At 36.4% G+C, this 17,840-nt stretch overlaps 1 protein-coding gene across 1 annotated transcript; it reads right to left on the bottom strand.

Annotated features, from left to right (window-relative positions):
* Positions 1-506: 506 nt before the first annotated feature.
* On the bottom strand, positions 507-1,849 carry LOC131635927 (DNA repair protein RAD51 homolog). The gene is given in 4 exon segments (XM_058906565.1): positions 507-643; positions 1,124-1,234; positions 1,469-1,613; positions 1,760-1,849. Coding segments are annotated over 4 exon segments (354 nt in total). The 3' UTR covers positions 507-635.
* Positions 1,850-17,840: the final 15,991 nt, after the last annotated feature.

The following is a 17,840-nucleotide window of genomic DNA, read 5'->3' as shown; positions in this document are numbered from 1 at the left end:
AAATAATTTACCATGCTCCTTGTGTGCTCTTTTGAAAAAGATGACTTTTGGTTGACTTTCAAAAGGGACCTGTAATGTTTTGAGTCATATCTCCCAAATGAAGCATTTTTAGACTTGGCATGTGAGAGACAAAATTGTATGGATTTCAATTTCCTTCAAAATGAGCTTTGGATGGTAAATAAGATGGGCAAATTTTGGGGTACGACACACTTCCCACGGTAACATCGACGTTTTCCATTCCAGCTGTTTTTATCCTCTCTAAATCATCCATCACAGTCACGCCGCCAACATAAGTCACAGGAATCTGAGAATATAATAAAAATGCATCAGTAATATGCATACTTCACATGAAAATAAAATCAAGGATGTGCTAACAAATGGCGAATAGTTGCCAAGAAAAGCCACGAGCTCTTCATCGATTCACAGCCTACAAGGAGCAATCATTCACCATCAGAATTTCTATCTTTGTATGTAATTAAATACCTTTAGACATTAAGAGTTATTACGTACCTGTTTCCTTCAACATCAACCCCATGAACCAGAAAATCATCCACAAAGTTGGCAAGAAACTGCATTACTTCAACATCAAGTGATAGTCACTGAACTTCTGCCATCTATCGGTGACAATTGCATATTTACCTTCCTGAGCACTGGAAACCATAAGTGCTTGAAAATAAATGTTCAACTAAATAATAAAATGCATTGAAGGATTGGGAACCTTAACATCATAGATTGTTTTGTTAGCATGTATATCAAATTATGAACACGTGAAATAGTATTGCAAATTGAATCTCGGTAAGTACATGCTTAACATCTTCTACAGAATGTGATTAGGTTTACTGTTGTTATCTAATTTCTACTTTTTAACAAGTAGTGACCGAATGGGAAATTTATTATCATCTCTGCAAAATATTCATACCCAACCACTGTCAACTTTTAAACCATATCATATATGATCACAAGTAGACATCTTCAAAGTCTTTAGTGTGTTTAATATGAAGACATAGTTTTTTGGAAGTACTAGTTTTGATAAGCATATACTTATTGACACTCAGCACCAAAAGCATTGATACGATGCTGGAAATTCACACATAAAAGAAGCATTTACAATTCAGACTCAAACCTTCTAATATCTTGTCAACCTCTCTTGACCCAGTGGGTATCTGAATAATCGATTCTCGCTGGGCATGGAGCTCACTAGCAGTAGTAAATCCCATAGGCACTAGCTTAGAAGCTGTCAATAAACAAAACGGACCAAACACCACAAACTCAATAAAGTCAAATTATGTTCATATAAGCTCTAAGATGTTTTTCATAAGCTATTTTGAAGAGCTTTTGAAAATAAGCTGAAAACAGCTTATGGACACAAAATAAGTTGTTTAAATAAGCTATCATAGAGAATCTCACACTGAAGATAAACTCATCCAAACAAACCCTAAAACAAAGGTGAAAGTGAATGATTGATTACCTGCTTCAATGATCTTGTCAACCTTGGCTTCACTGATACCTTCGATTTGCAAAAGATCCTTCCTGGGAGTATAAGCAACAGATTCAACAGTACAAATACCTACATCTTTAAGCTTCTTAACATCAAGTGCAGCTATACCAGATGTCTGAAATCACATTCAATCACGGAACAATCAACAACAACACAAAGGGGGGAAATTTCTTTTTCGATATTAATCAATTAGGGCAACCTAAAAATGAAATTGCAAAAACTGGGTGGCGAAATCTAGAAAAAAAGAGAGAAATTTTATACCTGAATTTGTTCGATGGGTGAAGGACCGTGTTTAATCTCTTCGGTTTCTTAGTCTTGTTGTGCTGTTTTCTCGAGTCACAGCTGTTCCATGAGATGCTCGTTTTTTGACACAACAACGAGACTTTGGATGAGAAGAAAAATGGGCAATAGGGATAATTGAGGGAGAATGAGGAAAGGAGGAAGAGAAGGAGATGGAGAGAGGAATTCGAAATTTTGATAGAGAGGCGCAAGTTTGACAAGCTTTTAGGGTTTAGAAGAACAACATTATTGTATTTATGTTTTCACTTTTTTTTCTTCCTTTTTTTAATTTAAAAAAAATTAGAAAATAAAATAATTAACGAGAGGGAAACTAAAAAAAATAGGGAAATTCTGGCGGGATATTTTTTTTGGGCTTGGGCCACAGTTCGAAGTGAAAATTATAATGCCACGGTTTTTATTTGCGGCTTAAAATATCTATAGTTTGTTAACCGTGACAAATAAAAAAAAAGACCACGATTTCATACTCCGGATTCAATATTTAAAAACTTATGTCTACGATTTGAAAACTCTGGCCAACGCTTGTATGTGGCCACAGTTTTTGAGTTGTGGAAAAATTTAGCGTGGCCGTAGACCAAAAATGTTGTAGTGTGTCGTTCATTCTACCAAGTGTCACCTAAGCAGTGTGCTTTAATTTAAGGGAATTAATCACAATCAAATTATAACGACCATTTATTACTCCTTATATCTTCCGTCGTTTTCAAAAAGATTGTATTTACATTTCCTACTCATTTTCAAGAAGTCTGTATTTTTTTTAACCTGTCTTGACCATTTACATGTGTCTTTCATCCAAATCTTCTCTCAAAGTTTCAGTGTTTACTTCTTCTACCCTCTATTTAAATACTCTCCTAGGAACTCCTTCTTCCTATGGCTGTCAGAACCAGAACTCTTAGAAATGTTTCATTCCTTATGAGCATGTTCTATCTTTTGAAAATGAAAGTTGTTTGTACTCCGTCTCAATATATCAACAAAGTTTCTATCCCTTCTTATGTCTTATATCTTATGTTTTTCACACATAATATCTTTTTGATTATGACAAAAAGGGGGAGAAAATCTTGAGAGTTAATGTTGATGATTAATGATCAATTCCTGAGATAAAACTGCTTACATTTACTAACCCCATAAAAATTTTGTTTGTGTTAGAAATGTTTTTGTTTTTCAGGATGTTATCAAACTCTGAAAGATTTGTGTCAGACTCTGAAAGTTATGAATATCAATTTAAAAATCAGATATTATCAATGAGACTTTAAGAGTACATTGGCAATTTGACTCCGAGAATGTGATTCTGGAATCAGACTCTAAGAAGATGTCATACTTAATAAGTCTCTGAGTTTTTACAAAGATCTCATTTTAAGCAACCAAGCCTTGAAGTTTACAATGAGGCTCTAAAAGACCTCACTCAGATCTAACAAAATCAGGCTCTAAAAGATTTCATTTAGGCACTGCATTTTCCAGAATGGAAATCAGGCTCTGAAATGAACAATTTTGGTATGAACAATTTTGTTATACTGATGTTTGTTTTGTTGAGTACTTAACAAACAGATTATGATTCTGATGAAAAGGCGTGGCCAAAACATCAAAAGCCACCAGGTTATGTTTCCGCGCTACACATGTCCTGATGAACAGCGGCAACCACTTCAGAAGCAGAAGCATCTGAATTTATCACTCTGTTACGAAGTCTGAAGAAACCAGTTCTGAAGACCAAGTGATGAAAGACTCTGAAGACGTGGTTCTAAAGACTCTGAAGACTTGAAGCTCTGAAGACTCAAGTTTCTGAAGACAAAGGATTATGAAGACCAAGTGCTGAAGACTCTGAAGATGTGATTCTGAAGACTTAAAGTTATGAAGAATTCAAAGCTTATTCTCTTTTATTCCAACTCATGGTGTAAGCCTCTGAAGTTCAAGAAGAAAATAAGATAACGTTACTATGTAGTACAAGGTACAAATGAAGGTTTCGTTCCCTTACCAAGAAAGGACGGACGTTGCATACTACCTTGTCTCCCATTATGATCAAGCCGCCAAACTTCTGAAAGTTCCAGAACTGCCATCCAACGGATATATTATTGTATTGGTTATATAAGGGCTTGAAGACTCAAAGAAGAAGCTGCTAATTCACGATCACACTCACTCTGTATAGATTATTAATAGCTTCATATTTCTTTTAGTCTTAGATTTGAAAAAGGAAAGTTTACATCCAGCTTGTGTAGAAGCATTTTATTGTAAAGAAACCCTAATCACAGATTATTTGATTGTTCCTTGAGCGACCGAGTGAAGGTCTGTAGTCTCGAGAAGTCTAAGACTAGAGAGTCTTAGAGGTTGTTAGTCACAGGGGTGCCTGTGCAGGTGTTGGTCACAGGGGTTTCCTGTGCAAGGTTAGTCACTGGTGGTTGCCCGTGCATTGTAGTTAGTCACTTGCGGTAGCTTGTGCAAGGTTAGTCACCAGCGATTTCCCGTGCGATTGTAATCAGTTCGGTTATAATGGGTTAAGTCCTCGATTGAGAGAGGCGAAATCACCTTGGAAAGGTGGACTGGACTAGCTTGATATTTGTCAAGTGAACCAGTATAAAAATATTGTGTTCCTTCTTTCTTTCCTGCATCTTTTTGTTACTATCAATAGTAAAGAATTTGTGGTTTCAGTAAAGGGGAATTATTTTTTATTAAAAGCTTTATGTTTTAAAAACCCTATTCAAACCCCTCATTTCTAGTGTTTTTCACAGCTTCAGCAAGTTCTAGGAGCATTACGGTCGTATCAGCCACTACGGGCAGGCCGTAGTGCTCTCTGATTTTTGTATGGGGATTGATTTAGAAATGGGAGAAGGCCCTGAACGTGTTATGCCTGTAGTGCCTACTGTAATACCCTAAACCCAAAACTCTTCATTTATAAAAATAAAATAAATATTTTCTCAATTCGGTGTTACACATGCTCATCGTGCATCTTTCTCAACATTATAACATAAGACAGTAGTAGAACTCTACATTAAGCATACTTTAAAATGTCTCAAATATGAATAATTCACCCTTACTATAGATGCTCTAGAAGATATGCTAGCTTGTGTTCTCGCACTGTCAAAATAATTCATCCTATCATTTGTGTGCCTCTCAATGGCCTTGCACCGTTCCTTGGAGGAGCCCTTTTAGAATTCTAAGATGATTTGCTCATATTTTTTGATATGAGAAGAGCTAGATGGAAGGATGAGGAATATGACCTTGCTAGTAATAAAACCCTGCTTATATAGAGAGCTTGGGATTAATCAAAATCAACTTTATTTATTGTGCAGCAATGGACATGAGAGGGAGATATATTTTTGGTCTTCAAGCACATCTCCCCAGCTTTAACTTCTATTGATTCTCTCAAATGCTAAAATATCATAAGATTAGACCATATAGAGAATTGAAGAGTTGTTCGCAACCATTCTAGCCAAATTACAACCACTTTTCTAAATGATTTGATAAAATCCAATTTTCAAATGATTTCTATTCTTTTTTATTTATGACAAAGGGGGAGAAGAGAATAAGATTTTGATTCATTTTTATCTAGATTTGATTAAATACAGAACATTTAAATCTGTGGATTTGATTATAATATTATTTTGCTTCTAACAATTCTCTTTTGAGTTTATGATATTTCTCTTTAGTCTCTTTTCTTATTTCCTTCTTTAGAAATTCACGGTTTTTATTTGCGGTTTAAAATATCTACAGTTTGTTAACCGTGACAAATATAAAAAAAGACCACGATTTCACACTCCGGATTCAATATTTAAAAACTTATGTCTACGATTTGAAAACTCTGGCCAACGCTTGTATGTGGCCACAGTTTTTGAGTTGTGGAAAAATTTAGCGTGGCCGTAGACCAAAAATGTTGTAGTGTGTCATTCATTCTACCCAGTGTCACCTGAGCAGTATGCTTTAATTTATGGGAATTAATCACAATCAAATTATAACGACCATTTATTACTCCTTATATCTTCTGTCGTTTTCAAAAAGTTTGTCTTTACATTTCCTACTCATTTTCAAGAAGTCTGTATTTTTTTTAACCTGTCTTGACCATTTACATGTGTCTTTCATCCAAATCTTCTCTCAAAGTTTCAGTGTTTACTTCTTCTACCCTCTATTTAAATACTCTCCTAGGAACTCTTTCTTCCTATGGCTGTCAGAACCAGAAACTCTTAGAAATGTTTCAATCCTTATGAGCATGTTCTATCTTTTGAAAATGAAAGTTGTTTGTACTCCGTCTCAATATATCAACAGAGTTTCTATCCCTTCTTATGTCTTATATCTTATGTTTTTCACACATAATATCTTTTTGATTATGACAAAAAGGGGGAGAAAATCTTGAGAGTTAATGTTGATGATTAATGATCAATTCCTGAGATAAAACTGCTTACATTTACTAACCCCATATAAAATTTTGTTTGTGTTAGAAATGTTTTTGTTTTTCAGGATGTTATCAAACTCTGAAAGATTTGTGTCAGACTCTGAAAGTTATGAATATCAATTTAAAAATCAGATATTATCAATGAGACTTTAAGAGTACATTGGAAATTTGACTCCGAGAATGTGATTTTGGAATTAGACTCTAAGAAGATGTCATACTTAATAAGTCTCTGAGTTTTTACAAGGATCTCATTTTAAGAAACCAAGCCTTGAAGTTTACAATGAGGCTTTAAAAGACCTCACTCAGATCTAACGAAATCAGGCTCTGAAAGATTTCATTTAGGCACTGCATTTTCCAGAATGGAAATCAGGCTCTGAAATGAATCTATCAATCAAGTTCTGAAAATGAAAGATCTCTGATATCAATACTCTAAAGATAGTATTTGATCTATTGGAACCATGGGGAGTTACCCAGAACGGTTCATAATCAGGATATCTGATCTTTACCAAGTCTCTGAATCATTGGGAGTTTCTCATAAAGGATAAGTATTCCTCATCTTTTTTTCTCTCTGAAATTTTTATGATTATGTACAAAATTGTGTCACAAAATACATATATTTGTCATCATAAAAAAGGGGGAGATTTTTAGAACAAGATTGGTTATGCGATACGTCTCTGAGTTTTTATGATAACAATGTGTATGTTGGTATGAACAATTTTGTTATACTGATGTTTGTTTTGTTGAGTACTTAACAAACAGATTATGATTCTGATGAAAAGGCGTGGCCAAAACATTAGAAGCCACCAGGTTATGTTTCCGCGCTACACATGTCCTTATGAACAGTGGAAACCACTTCAGAAGCAGGAGCATCTGAATTTATCACTCTGTTACGAAGACTGAAGAAATCAGTTCTGAAGACCAAGTGCTGAAAGACCCTGAAGACGTGGTTCTAAAGACTCTGAAGACTTGAAGCTCTGAAGACTTGAAGCTCTGAAGACTCAAGTTTCTGAAGACAAAGGATTATGAAGACCAAGTGCTGAAGACTCTGAAGATGTGATTCTGAAGACTTAAAGTTATGAAGAATTCAAAGCTTATTCTCTTTTCTTCCAACTCATGTTGTAAGCCTCTGAAGTTCAAGAAGAAAATAAGATAACGTTACTATGTAGTACAAGGTACAAATGAATGTTTCGTTCCCTTACCAAGAAAGGACGAACATTGCATACTACCTTGTCTCCCACTATGATCAAGCCGCCAAACTTCTGAAAGTTCCAGAACTGCCATCCAACGGATATATTATTGTATTGGTTATATAAGGGCTTGAAGACTCAAAGAAGAAGCTGCTAATTCACGATCACACTCACTCTGTATAGATTATTAATAGCTTCATATTTCTTTTAGTCTTAGATTTGAAAAAGGAAAGTTTACATCCAGCTTGTGTAGAAGCATTTTATTGTAAAGAAACCCTAATCAAAGATTATTTGATTGTTCCTTGAGCGACCGAGTGAAGGTCTGTAGTCTCGAGAAGTCTAAGACTAGAGAGTCTTAGAGGTTGTTAGTCACAGGGGTGCCTGTGCAGGTGTTGGTCACAGAGGTTTCCTGTGCAAGGTTAGTCACTAGTGGTTGCCCGTGCATTGTAGTTAGTCACTTGCGGTAGCTTGTGCAAGGTTAGTCACCAGCGGTTGCTCGTGCGATTGTAATCAGTTCGGTTATAATGGGTTAAGTCCTCGATTGAGAGGCGAAATCACCTTGGAAGGGTGGACTGGACTAGCTTGATATTTGTCAAGTGAACCAGTATAAAAATATTGTGTTCCTTCTTTCTTTCCTGCATCTTTTTGTTACTATCAATAGTAAAGAATTTGTGGTTTCAGTAAAGGGGAATTATTTTTTATTAAAAGCTTTATGTTTTAAAAACCCTATTCAAACCCCTCATTTATAGTGTTTTTCACAGCTTCAGCAAGTTCTAGGAGCATTACGGTCGTATCAGCCACTACGGGCAGGCCGTAGTGCTCTCTGATTTTTGTATGGGGATTGATTTAGAAATGGGAGAAGGCCCTAAACGTGTTATGCCTGTAATGCCTACTGTAATACCCTAAACCCAAAACTCTTCATTTATAAAAATAAAATAAATATTTTCTCAATTCGGTGTTACACATGCTCATCGTGCATCTTTCTCAACATTATAACATAAGACAGTAGTAGAACTCTACATTAAGCATACTTTAAAATGTCTCAAATATGAATAATTCACCCTTACTATAGATGCTCTAGAAGATATGCTAGCTTGTGTTCTCACACTGTCAAAATAATTCATCCTATCATTTGTGTGCCTCTCAATGGCCTTGCACCGTTCCTTGGAGGAGCCCCTTTTAGAATTCTAAGATGATTTGCTCATATTTTCTGATATGAGAAGAGCTAGATGGAAGGATGAGGAATATGACCTTGCTAGTAATAAAACCCTGCTTATATAGAGAGCTTGGGATTAATCAAAATCAACTTTATTTATTGTGCACCAATGGACATGAGAGGGATATATATTTTTGGTCTTCAAGCACATCTCCCCAGCTTTAACTTCTATTGATTCTCTCAAATGCTAAAATATCATAAGATTAGACCATATAGAGAATTGAAGAGTTGTTCGCAACCATTCTAGCCAAATTACAACCACTTTTCTAAATGATTTGATAAAATCCAATTTTTAAATGATTTCTATTCTTTTTTATTTATGACAAAGGGGGAGAAGAGAATAAGATTTTGATTCATTTTTATCTAGATTTTATTAAATACAAAACATTTAAATCTGTGGATTTGATTATAAGATTATTTTGCTTCTAACAATTCTCTTTTGAGTTTATGATATTTCTCTTTAGTCTCTTTTCTTATTTCCTTCTTTATATTTTTGTTGATGACAAAGGAAGGAGTAAGATAATAAGTATTTAAGCTCTTGGATCTGACATCTAAATTATTGCTTAAATTATGAAGAGTTATTTATATTTTGCTTTAAAGTTCAATTTAATTAACCTGTATAGAACTTAGGGGGAGCTTACAAACTTCACCCTTAAGACTATTAGACTCAGGGGAAGCTTACAAACCTCAGACCCTAAAGCCAACTTGTTAATTTCATCAACAACCATTGTTCTTAAATATTTGTGTTTTTCATCATCAAAAAGAGGGATATTGTTGGAGCAAAATTGGTTTGTACCATATTCCTATGGTTTTGATGATAACAAAGTATTTAAAGAAAAATTGGGTATACTAACTTATGTTCAAGTGTGTAGGACCATAAACTAACATTTGCGATATAAACTAAGTTCTAGCATAAAAAATTAAACATTAAAGAAAATCTTGAAGATCTCAAATCTAAAGAATCGGAATTTGAGCATCAAACTCTGAAGACTTAGACTCTGAAGGAGGTCAACTTTTGAAGACCAAACTCTAAAGAAAGTCAACCTTTGAAGATCTAGACTCTGAAGACTCGGACTCTAAAGTTGGTCAAAGCTAGGATCAGAAAGACTCTGAAAGGTCATTATCAGACTTAGAGGTCATTTTTTCTTCTGATCCTGTGCAGAACCAAACAAAAATCTGCATAGAAATCAGGGATAGAACGGATAATTCGTTTTGAAGTAAGGGAATTTCAAATGTCTTTTTCCAAGAATTAACCGTATCAAGTAAAATTCCAACGTCTCTGATCAAAGCTTCTCCAAGACCCACTTGTGCTAGATGTCTTCAACAATGACTCTTTTCTATCTCTCTATATAAGGAGATGAAGACCTGAAGAAAAAACAACGAACTATTGACAAACAAAGAGTTGTTACTCTGTCAAATCAAAAGCATAAGTTAATCTTAGAATTTCTTAACCCTTGTTTATCTTATAAATTCTTAAGTCCTAAGAGTGTTTTGTGTTGTATTCTTTTTATACCTCTAATTGTTTATCAAGTGTAATACTAAAACAATCTCTCATCTGTAAGTTAGATTGTTAGAAGTCTCTTGCTTGTGTGCTTGAGCATCTGAAGTCCCTTACAAGTGTATTTGAGCATTTGAAGCCTCTTGCTTATGTGCTTGAGCATTTATAATCAGTTGTGATTATAGTGAAATCCTTTGGAAGTGCAAGGGGATTGGACTACTTTTGATTTGTGGGAGGAACCAAGATATATTGCTTGTGTCTCTCTTTCCTTGACTCTCTAACTCTTAACTTATTTTATTTGCTGCAAACTATCATATTTGTATCAAATTCTAGACCATGTGTTCAGAATACAATAAGAGGGTTTTAGAAAAGAAATAAAAAAAACTAACAGAATTCACCATCTTCTTGTGTTTTTCTCACATTCACTCTAGTCTACTAGGTGTTTGAATGCTAGAAGCCTCCCTATTCATCTATGGCAATTTTTCTCCATTTGAAGTCCAAACTCAATAATTTGGTCTAAAACCCGCTCTCTTCAAGTGACGTTTCAATTCTCGTGGGTCACGAATTATATTTCTACAAACACATATGTGAGAAACCGAACAACTCATTCCTTAAAATGTGGTTTATGCACACCTCTTCATGAAAATGTTCTATCATACATCACCCTACGCTAGAATTGATAATACTCCATACTACACATGTACAACATTGTTCATCTTTAAGTTTAATAAAAGGAGGATTGATCTATCGACAAATTCTTAAATTTTGATCGATAATATCATGTAACTAACATATATTTTTTTAAAAAAATACTTGTTGTATACTTTCTAAATAAAGATATACTTTTTTCTAAATATTTTTTCTAATTAAACATATACTTTTTTAAAAAGAATTATATACTTTCCATATATATATATATATATATATATATATATATATATATATATATACTTTCTAAATATATACTTTTTTCTTACAAATTTATATATTTTCTAAATATATTTACACTTATAAATACTTTTTAAACTAAATCTTTTTATAAAACAAAATAAACATATATATTACTAAAAATGATTTCATTCATTTTTTTTTTTTGAAATAATGATTATATATAACCAAAAAACAATGTAATACAAGACGCGACCCAAAGGATCCAGCGTAGAACATCCAACCTATACAACTTAAGCTATCATCATCCTAGCTATTTTCTCTCTATATTTTGGATACATCCAAATTCTATTTACAGTAGTATCTATGATTTTTTGTACTATGTTTGTATCTCTATACTCCTTTTGAAACACCATTGCATTCCTTTGTATCCAAATAGCATATATAGTTTCTGCTACTGCTGTCTTCACACTGCTACTGCGCCAATTCTTGCTTCTACAAACTGTGTTCAGCCAAGATAGTTCCTGCTCCCATCCCCTGGCCTCATGTTTCACATTAAGCCATTGCAAAATCTTGCTCCAAACATCCTTTGTGTACCTACAATCGAATAAAAGGTGTTGTATATTTTCAGTACAATCACAAAACATACATTTCAGATCCACATTCACACCAAATTTCTCCAATCTTTCTTTTGTTGCAAGTCTCTTGTGGCATGCTAGCCACAAAGTGAAAACAGCCCTAGGACGAGCATAATTGTTCACCATCAGCACCCTCCAGTCAGCCTGTTGAGTTTGTTTCAGAAAAGCCCTATAGAAATTCTGCATTTTGAACTTGCCTTCTGTGATCAGTTTCCTCCATTGTTCCATCGGCTCCACTTCAGCTCTCAATTTGAAAACAGTTCTCAGGATCCAGGAGCCACTATCACCAATCTTTACTTGCATGAACTCCTCAGTCTTAACATAGTAGGAGTGTACCCATCTGACCCACAAGGTGTCTTCTTTGCTAGCCAAATTCCATAGAAGCTTCACCATTGATGCTTTATTCCAGGCCTCAAGATTAATTATATCCAATCCTCCATTTTTCCTTGGGCAGCAAACTTTCTCCCATGCAACAGGGGACTTCCTTGTTGCTTCACCTCTCCCAGTCCACATAAATGCCCTGCATACAGCATTCACCTTGTTAATCACCTCCTTTGGAATTGGTAAGCACCTCATCCAATAACTAGCAATGCCAAAAATCACACTCTTAATGAGTTGTATTCTCCCAGCATATGTGAGAAGCCTAGCACTCCAACGTCTTATTCTGTCACCAATTTTATCAGCCAAAGCCATGCATTGGCTGTTTGACAATCTTCTACTGGCCAGTGGAATCCCCAGATATCTAAAGGGAAGATGCCCTTTAGCAAAACCAGTGATATGCTCTAAAGCACTTCTGTCCTCCTCCTGCATGCCTCCACAATAGATTTTGCATTTTGCTGGATTCACACTCAGCCCTGTTGACTTTGAAAATTCATGGAACTTGTTCATCATCAGCTGTACAGAATTGGTTTCTCCCCTGGAAAACATAAGTAAGTCATCAGCAAAGCTTAGATCAATTAGGCTAATTTTCTCACATTTGTGATGGTATTTGAAACCTGTACTCCTGTTCAGATCAACCACCTTTCTATGGAGATACTCCATAACAACCACAAATAGCGGTGGGGAAATAGGGTCCCCCTGCCTTAACCCCCTAGCTGCTCTGAAACTTTTTGTCACCATGCCATTTATGTTGAACTGATAGGTTACCGTGGTCACAGCCTTCATCACCCAACTAATGAACCTCCTAGGGAATCCCATTTCAGCCATAATTGTTTGCATAACATTCCAGTCAACTGAGTCATAGGCTTTCCTAATATCCATTTGTATCATGCATCTTGGCATGCCACCCTTCCTACTATACCCTCTGATCAGCTCATAGGCAAGAAGCACATGATCCTGAATTTTCTGGCCTGGCACAAAAGCTGCCTGATTCCTGTCAATTATGCTCTCAAGAACTTTACTCATCCTAGTAGCCATAATCTTAGAGATGATTTTATACACTGTAGTGCAGCAAGATATTGGTCTAAATTCCCTGATATTAGTAGCCTTATCATGCTTAGGTATCAGAGTGACTATGGTTTTATTAAACCTAGCATCCATCTGTCCACCTTCAAAAAATTGTCTCACAGTTTCCATCACATCCTCTTTAACCACCTGCCAGGAATGTTTACAAAATTTTGATCCATATCCATCCAGCCCAGGGGCCTTCAGATCACCTATACTCCTTAAGGCCTTTTCAACCTCACACTCTTTGACAGGACTGCTCGGCATTATCCTTTGTTCTCTACATAACTGTTTTCCTTTTCTAATGGCTGCAATATCTACTCCCTCCAAGTTCTTTTCAGCAGTCCCCATGAGCTCCTTGTAGAAGTTTAGCACCTCTTCCTCCATGGCCTCATGAGTATCACAAACTCCTCCATCCTCTTTAATCAATCTATTAATCTGTTTGTGTTTCTGCCTACTCCTCACAGATGAGTGAAAAAAGGAGTTGTTTCCATCCCCCAGTCTAACCCATTCAATTTTTGACCTTTTCCTCAATATTGATTCCTCCATATCATTCAGATTCAGCAGCTCCTGAGTGAAGGATAGAAAAACACTTAGAAAGGGGGGGTTTGAATAAGTGTAGTATTAAAAACTTGAACGATAAAAATAAATTGCACAGTTATTTTTATCCTGGTTCGTTGTTAACTAAACTACTCCAGTCCACCCCCACGGAGTGATTTACCTCACCTGAGGATTTAATCCACTAATCGCAACAGATTACAATGGTTTTCCACTTAGTCCGCGACTATGTCTTCTAGAGTATCCTGATCACAACCTGATCACTCCAGGAACAAATGCTTAGACACAAGCTAAGACTTTCTTAGAGTATCCTGACCACCACGTGATCACTCTAATTACAACTGCTTAGACACAAGCTAAGACTTCCTAGAGTATCCTGATCAACACTTGATCACTCTAGTTACTTACAAATTAATGTAATCAATTCTAAGAGTATTACAAATGCTTCTGAAAAGCTATAATCACAACAGTGATATTTCTCTTAACATTTAAGCTTAATCTCACTAATATATTACAACAGCAATGTAGTGAGCTTTGATGAAGATGAAGTTTCTGAGCTTTTGATTGAACAGCGTTTCAGCAAGTTAATATTCACAGAATTTGGTTCAGAGTTGTTGACCTTGCTTCTCATCAGAACTTCATATTTATAGGCGTTTGAGAAGATGACCGTTGGGCGCATTTAATGCTTTGCGTATTCCGTACAGCATTGCATTTAATGTTTCACGCTTTTGTCAACTACCTCGAGCCTTGTTCACGCTGTGTCTACTGACGTTGCCTTTAATAGCTTCCAACGTTCCTTTTGTCAGTCAGCGTAGCCTGCCACCTGTACTTTCTTCTAATCTGATGTTTGTGAATATAATATTTGAATATCATCAGAGTCAAACAGCTTGGTGCCTAGCATCTTCTTGTCTTCTGACCTTGAAGTGCTTCTGAGCGTGATACCATCAGAACTTCAGTGCTTCTGCTTCTGATCTCAAGTTCTTCTGATGCTTCCATAGACCCATGTTCTGATTCTGCCTTGACCATCTTCTGATGTCTTGCCAGACCATGTTCTGATGTTGCATGCTGAACCTTCTGAGACAAAGCTTCTGAGCGCTGATTTGTGCATACTCTTTATATATTTCCTGAAATGGAAATTGCAATGTATTAGAGTACCACATTATCTCACACAAAATTCATATCCTTGTTATCATCAAAACTAGGAATATTGATCAGAACAAATCTTGTTCTAACAATCTCCCCCTTTTTGATGATGAAAAAAACATATATAAATGATATGAATTTGCGATCAGAAAGAGCAGACGGCTAAAGACAAATTACACAGCTATAACATAAGCATGTGAATATGTCTCCCCCTGAGATTAGCAATCTCCCCCTGAGATGAATAATCTCCCCCTGAAATAAATACTCGAAGAACTTTAATAATAAAAGACTTCCCTGATTATTTCGGTAGAGACGATCACATAAGCTTCTGTCTTCTGATAATTCATAGCTTCTGACTTCTGCTTCCATTGGACAGCTTCAGAACTTGAATTTCTTTAGATCCCTAGAACACTCACAGCTTCTGATTCCTGCTTCCATTTAGGACAGCTTCAGAACTTGAATTTCTTTGATCTTCAGAACATTCACAGCTTCTGATTCCTGCTTCCATTTAGGACAGCTTCAGAACTTGAATTTCTTTGATCTTTAGAACATTCACAGCTTCTGATTCATGCTTCCATTTAGGACAGCTTCAGAACTTGAGTTTTCTGGATCTTTAGAACATTCACAGCTTCTGATTTCTGCTTCCCTCGGATAGCTTCAGAGCTTTGAATTTCTTCTTACATCACTTCATGCTAGATTGTATCAGAACATTGTTGAATGTACCAGAGCATCATCAGAGCATCTCTACATCCTGAAATGTTACAGAACAAAACTAAACGACAAAAGTCAACACGAATGAGTTAGAACATAAAATGTGTATCAGAACACAAAATATGTATCAGAGCCATATAAGCCATATAGAATATATCAGATCCAATAGACAATGTATCAGAGCAAATAGACAATGATTTGGATCATATTCTATTATCAGAATTTCTGATCATTCTTCCTTCTTGCTTCTGATTCTGAAGCTTCCTAGCACTCAGCTTGCTTCAAGAATCCAAGAGCTATTTCTGATTCTGATTCTCCCCCTTTTTGTCATATCATCAAAAAACAGAAAAGATTCAGATACAAACAAAAAGAAACACACGGAGGAAAGAGGATGATTTCATTGAAGTTCAAACAACAGGTACAGAAGTACACGAAGAGAAGGAAGACAAGATGCACAAAAACAGATGCAGCAAAAGCAAAAAAGTAAAAAACAGCATAGACTCAATCTAAGACGGCCCTAGCCTTGACAGGATCTTAGCCAGCATCTCTTGAACCACATTGTTGTATCCCTCTTGCCTCTCCATGAAAGCTCTAAACTCAGCATTGACTGAGCTTTGCTCATCCTGTTTCTTCTGAATATCTTCCAGAGTCCTTGCAAGATGAGAAGATTCATCAGAAGAAGCTTCACCGCTTCTAACCACAGGAATAGCATTTTGATCTGTAGCTTCCATAGATAGATCATTTGCAGGGATTTCCTCAACAGGAACTGATTCAGCAACATGATCTTCTACATCTGCTTCTTGCATAGAAGCATCTCCATAATCTGCAGCTGGAATCTCAGAATCTCCATTCTCAAGTGCCTGAAGAATGGCAGCAAGATTCCTGGGGGCAGAAGGACCTTCAACTTCTGGTGGGTCAACAACTTCTGGAATGACCAAGCTTGGGTCTTCCTTAGAAGGGTTTTCCCTCAGAAAGTCAAAGAGGGTCTTGAAATCCCCAAGTAGAACAGGATATTGAGGTATCCAGACCACAATCTCCCTGCAAGGATTGGCTTCCAATGCAGCAGCGAGTCTTGCTACTTCCAATTCATCCACAAGGGGCTTCTCCTCAGCAGCAACACAATTTCTGAGAGGATGGTAGTATATACCATTATCATCCTCCAGAAGGTAACCAGGGTAACCAGGGGCAGCAGCCACTAGTCTTTTCTGTACTCCCATTGCTTCTACTTGAAAATCCTTGCGAAATCTTCTCCAGAGATTTCTTGTAGAAACATCATCCAGACCATTTAGAAATGCATCCTTCAGAAGGTCTAGACTGCTGATCACCTCATGTCTGAAAAGTTCCAGGTAGGTACAGGGTTCAGGTTCAGGCGGATTGAAGGTGAATTTGTAGTCAGGGTAGAGAAGACAGTAAGGTTTGGATTTTCTGGTAGGTAAGGGATGGGATATAGAAGGTGGAGGTGCGGTGGATGAGGAAGAAGAGATATCTGAGAGAATGATTGATGAGGATGGAATATCATAAATGATAGATTGAGAAGAGGATGGAGTATTTGTAAAGGGAATTGGTGAGAAAGATTTATCAGAAGGAGTTGGGGGAAGAATACTTAAAGGTGTGGGGTTTAGAATGGGAGAGGAGAAGGATGATGGAGAAGGATTTGGTAAGGTGAAGTTTATTTTTGGTTCAGATGGAGGTGATTGGAAAAATGGTTTAGGGACAGAAGGAGGTGGAGTAAAAACCTGCCTGGAGATTTGTACAGAAGAAGAAGATCTGGTTCTGCGAAAGGAATCTCTGATCCTTTTATCCCTTCGTTCGTCAGAGTCCACCTTGTCAGGATCATAGGTGACCCTCAACTTCTTGGCTTTCTCAGCCTCATCTTCTCGGGCTTTTCTTTTTAGCCTAGCCTTTAGTTCCTTCTGATCCTTCTTCAGAAGATCACCCTTGGACGGAAGTACTCTGCCACGGATCCAAGCAGGATCAATATCTGATTGCTTCCTAACACAATCTTCCAGATAAAGCTTGACAACCTGATGCAGTTCTTTTTGAAACAGAGAGGCAAAGCCTTCAACAGCAACTCTTCTTGACAGGATGTCAGGAAAGCTTATGCACACAGAAGGTACATTTTGAATGAGTTCTAGTCTGAACAAATCCACACCATTGAAAATGGGACCTTGAACTACTCCAAGAAAATGGGACGCATTGAGTTTTCTGATGGAGTCCAGCACTTTGCTTTCAATTATAATGTCTGAAATCATTCTTCCAAAAGGAATAGTCGTTCTTGAAATATGAGGGTACTTCGCCCTTTCGTCTTCTCTTGACTCAAAGATAGAAGTCTTCAGATTCTCAAACAGAATATGGGAGATGTTGATCTCAGTCTTTTTGCCAATGCAG

This window comes from Vicia villosa, unplaced genomic scaffold (assembly GCF_029867415.1).
Source record: "Vicia villosa cultivar HV-30 ecotype Madison, WI unplaced genomic scaffold, Vvil1.0 ctg.001593F_1_1, whole genome shotgun sequence".
Taxonomy (NCBI): domain Eukaryota; kingdom Viridiplantae; phylum Streptophyta; class Magnoliopsida; order Fabales; family Fabaceae; genus Vicia; species Vicia villosa.
Note: the sequence above shows the minus strand (reverse complement) of the source record. Positions and strands in the feature narration are given on the sequence as shown.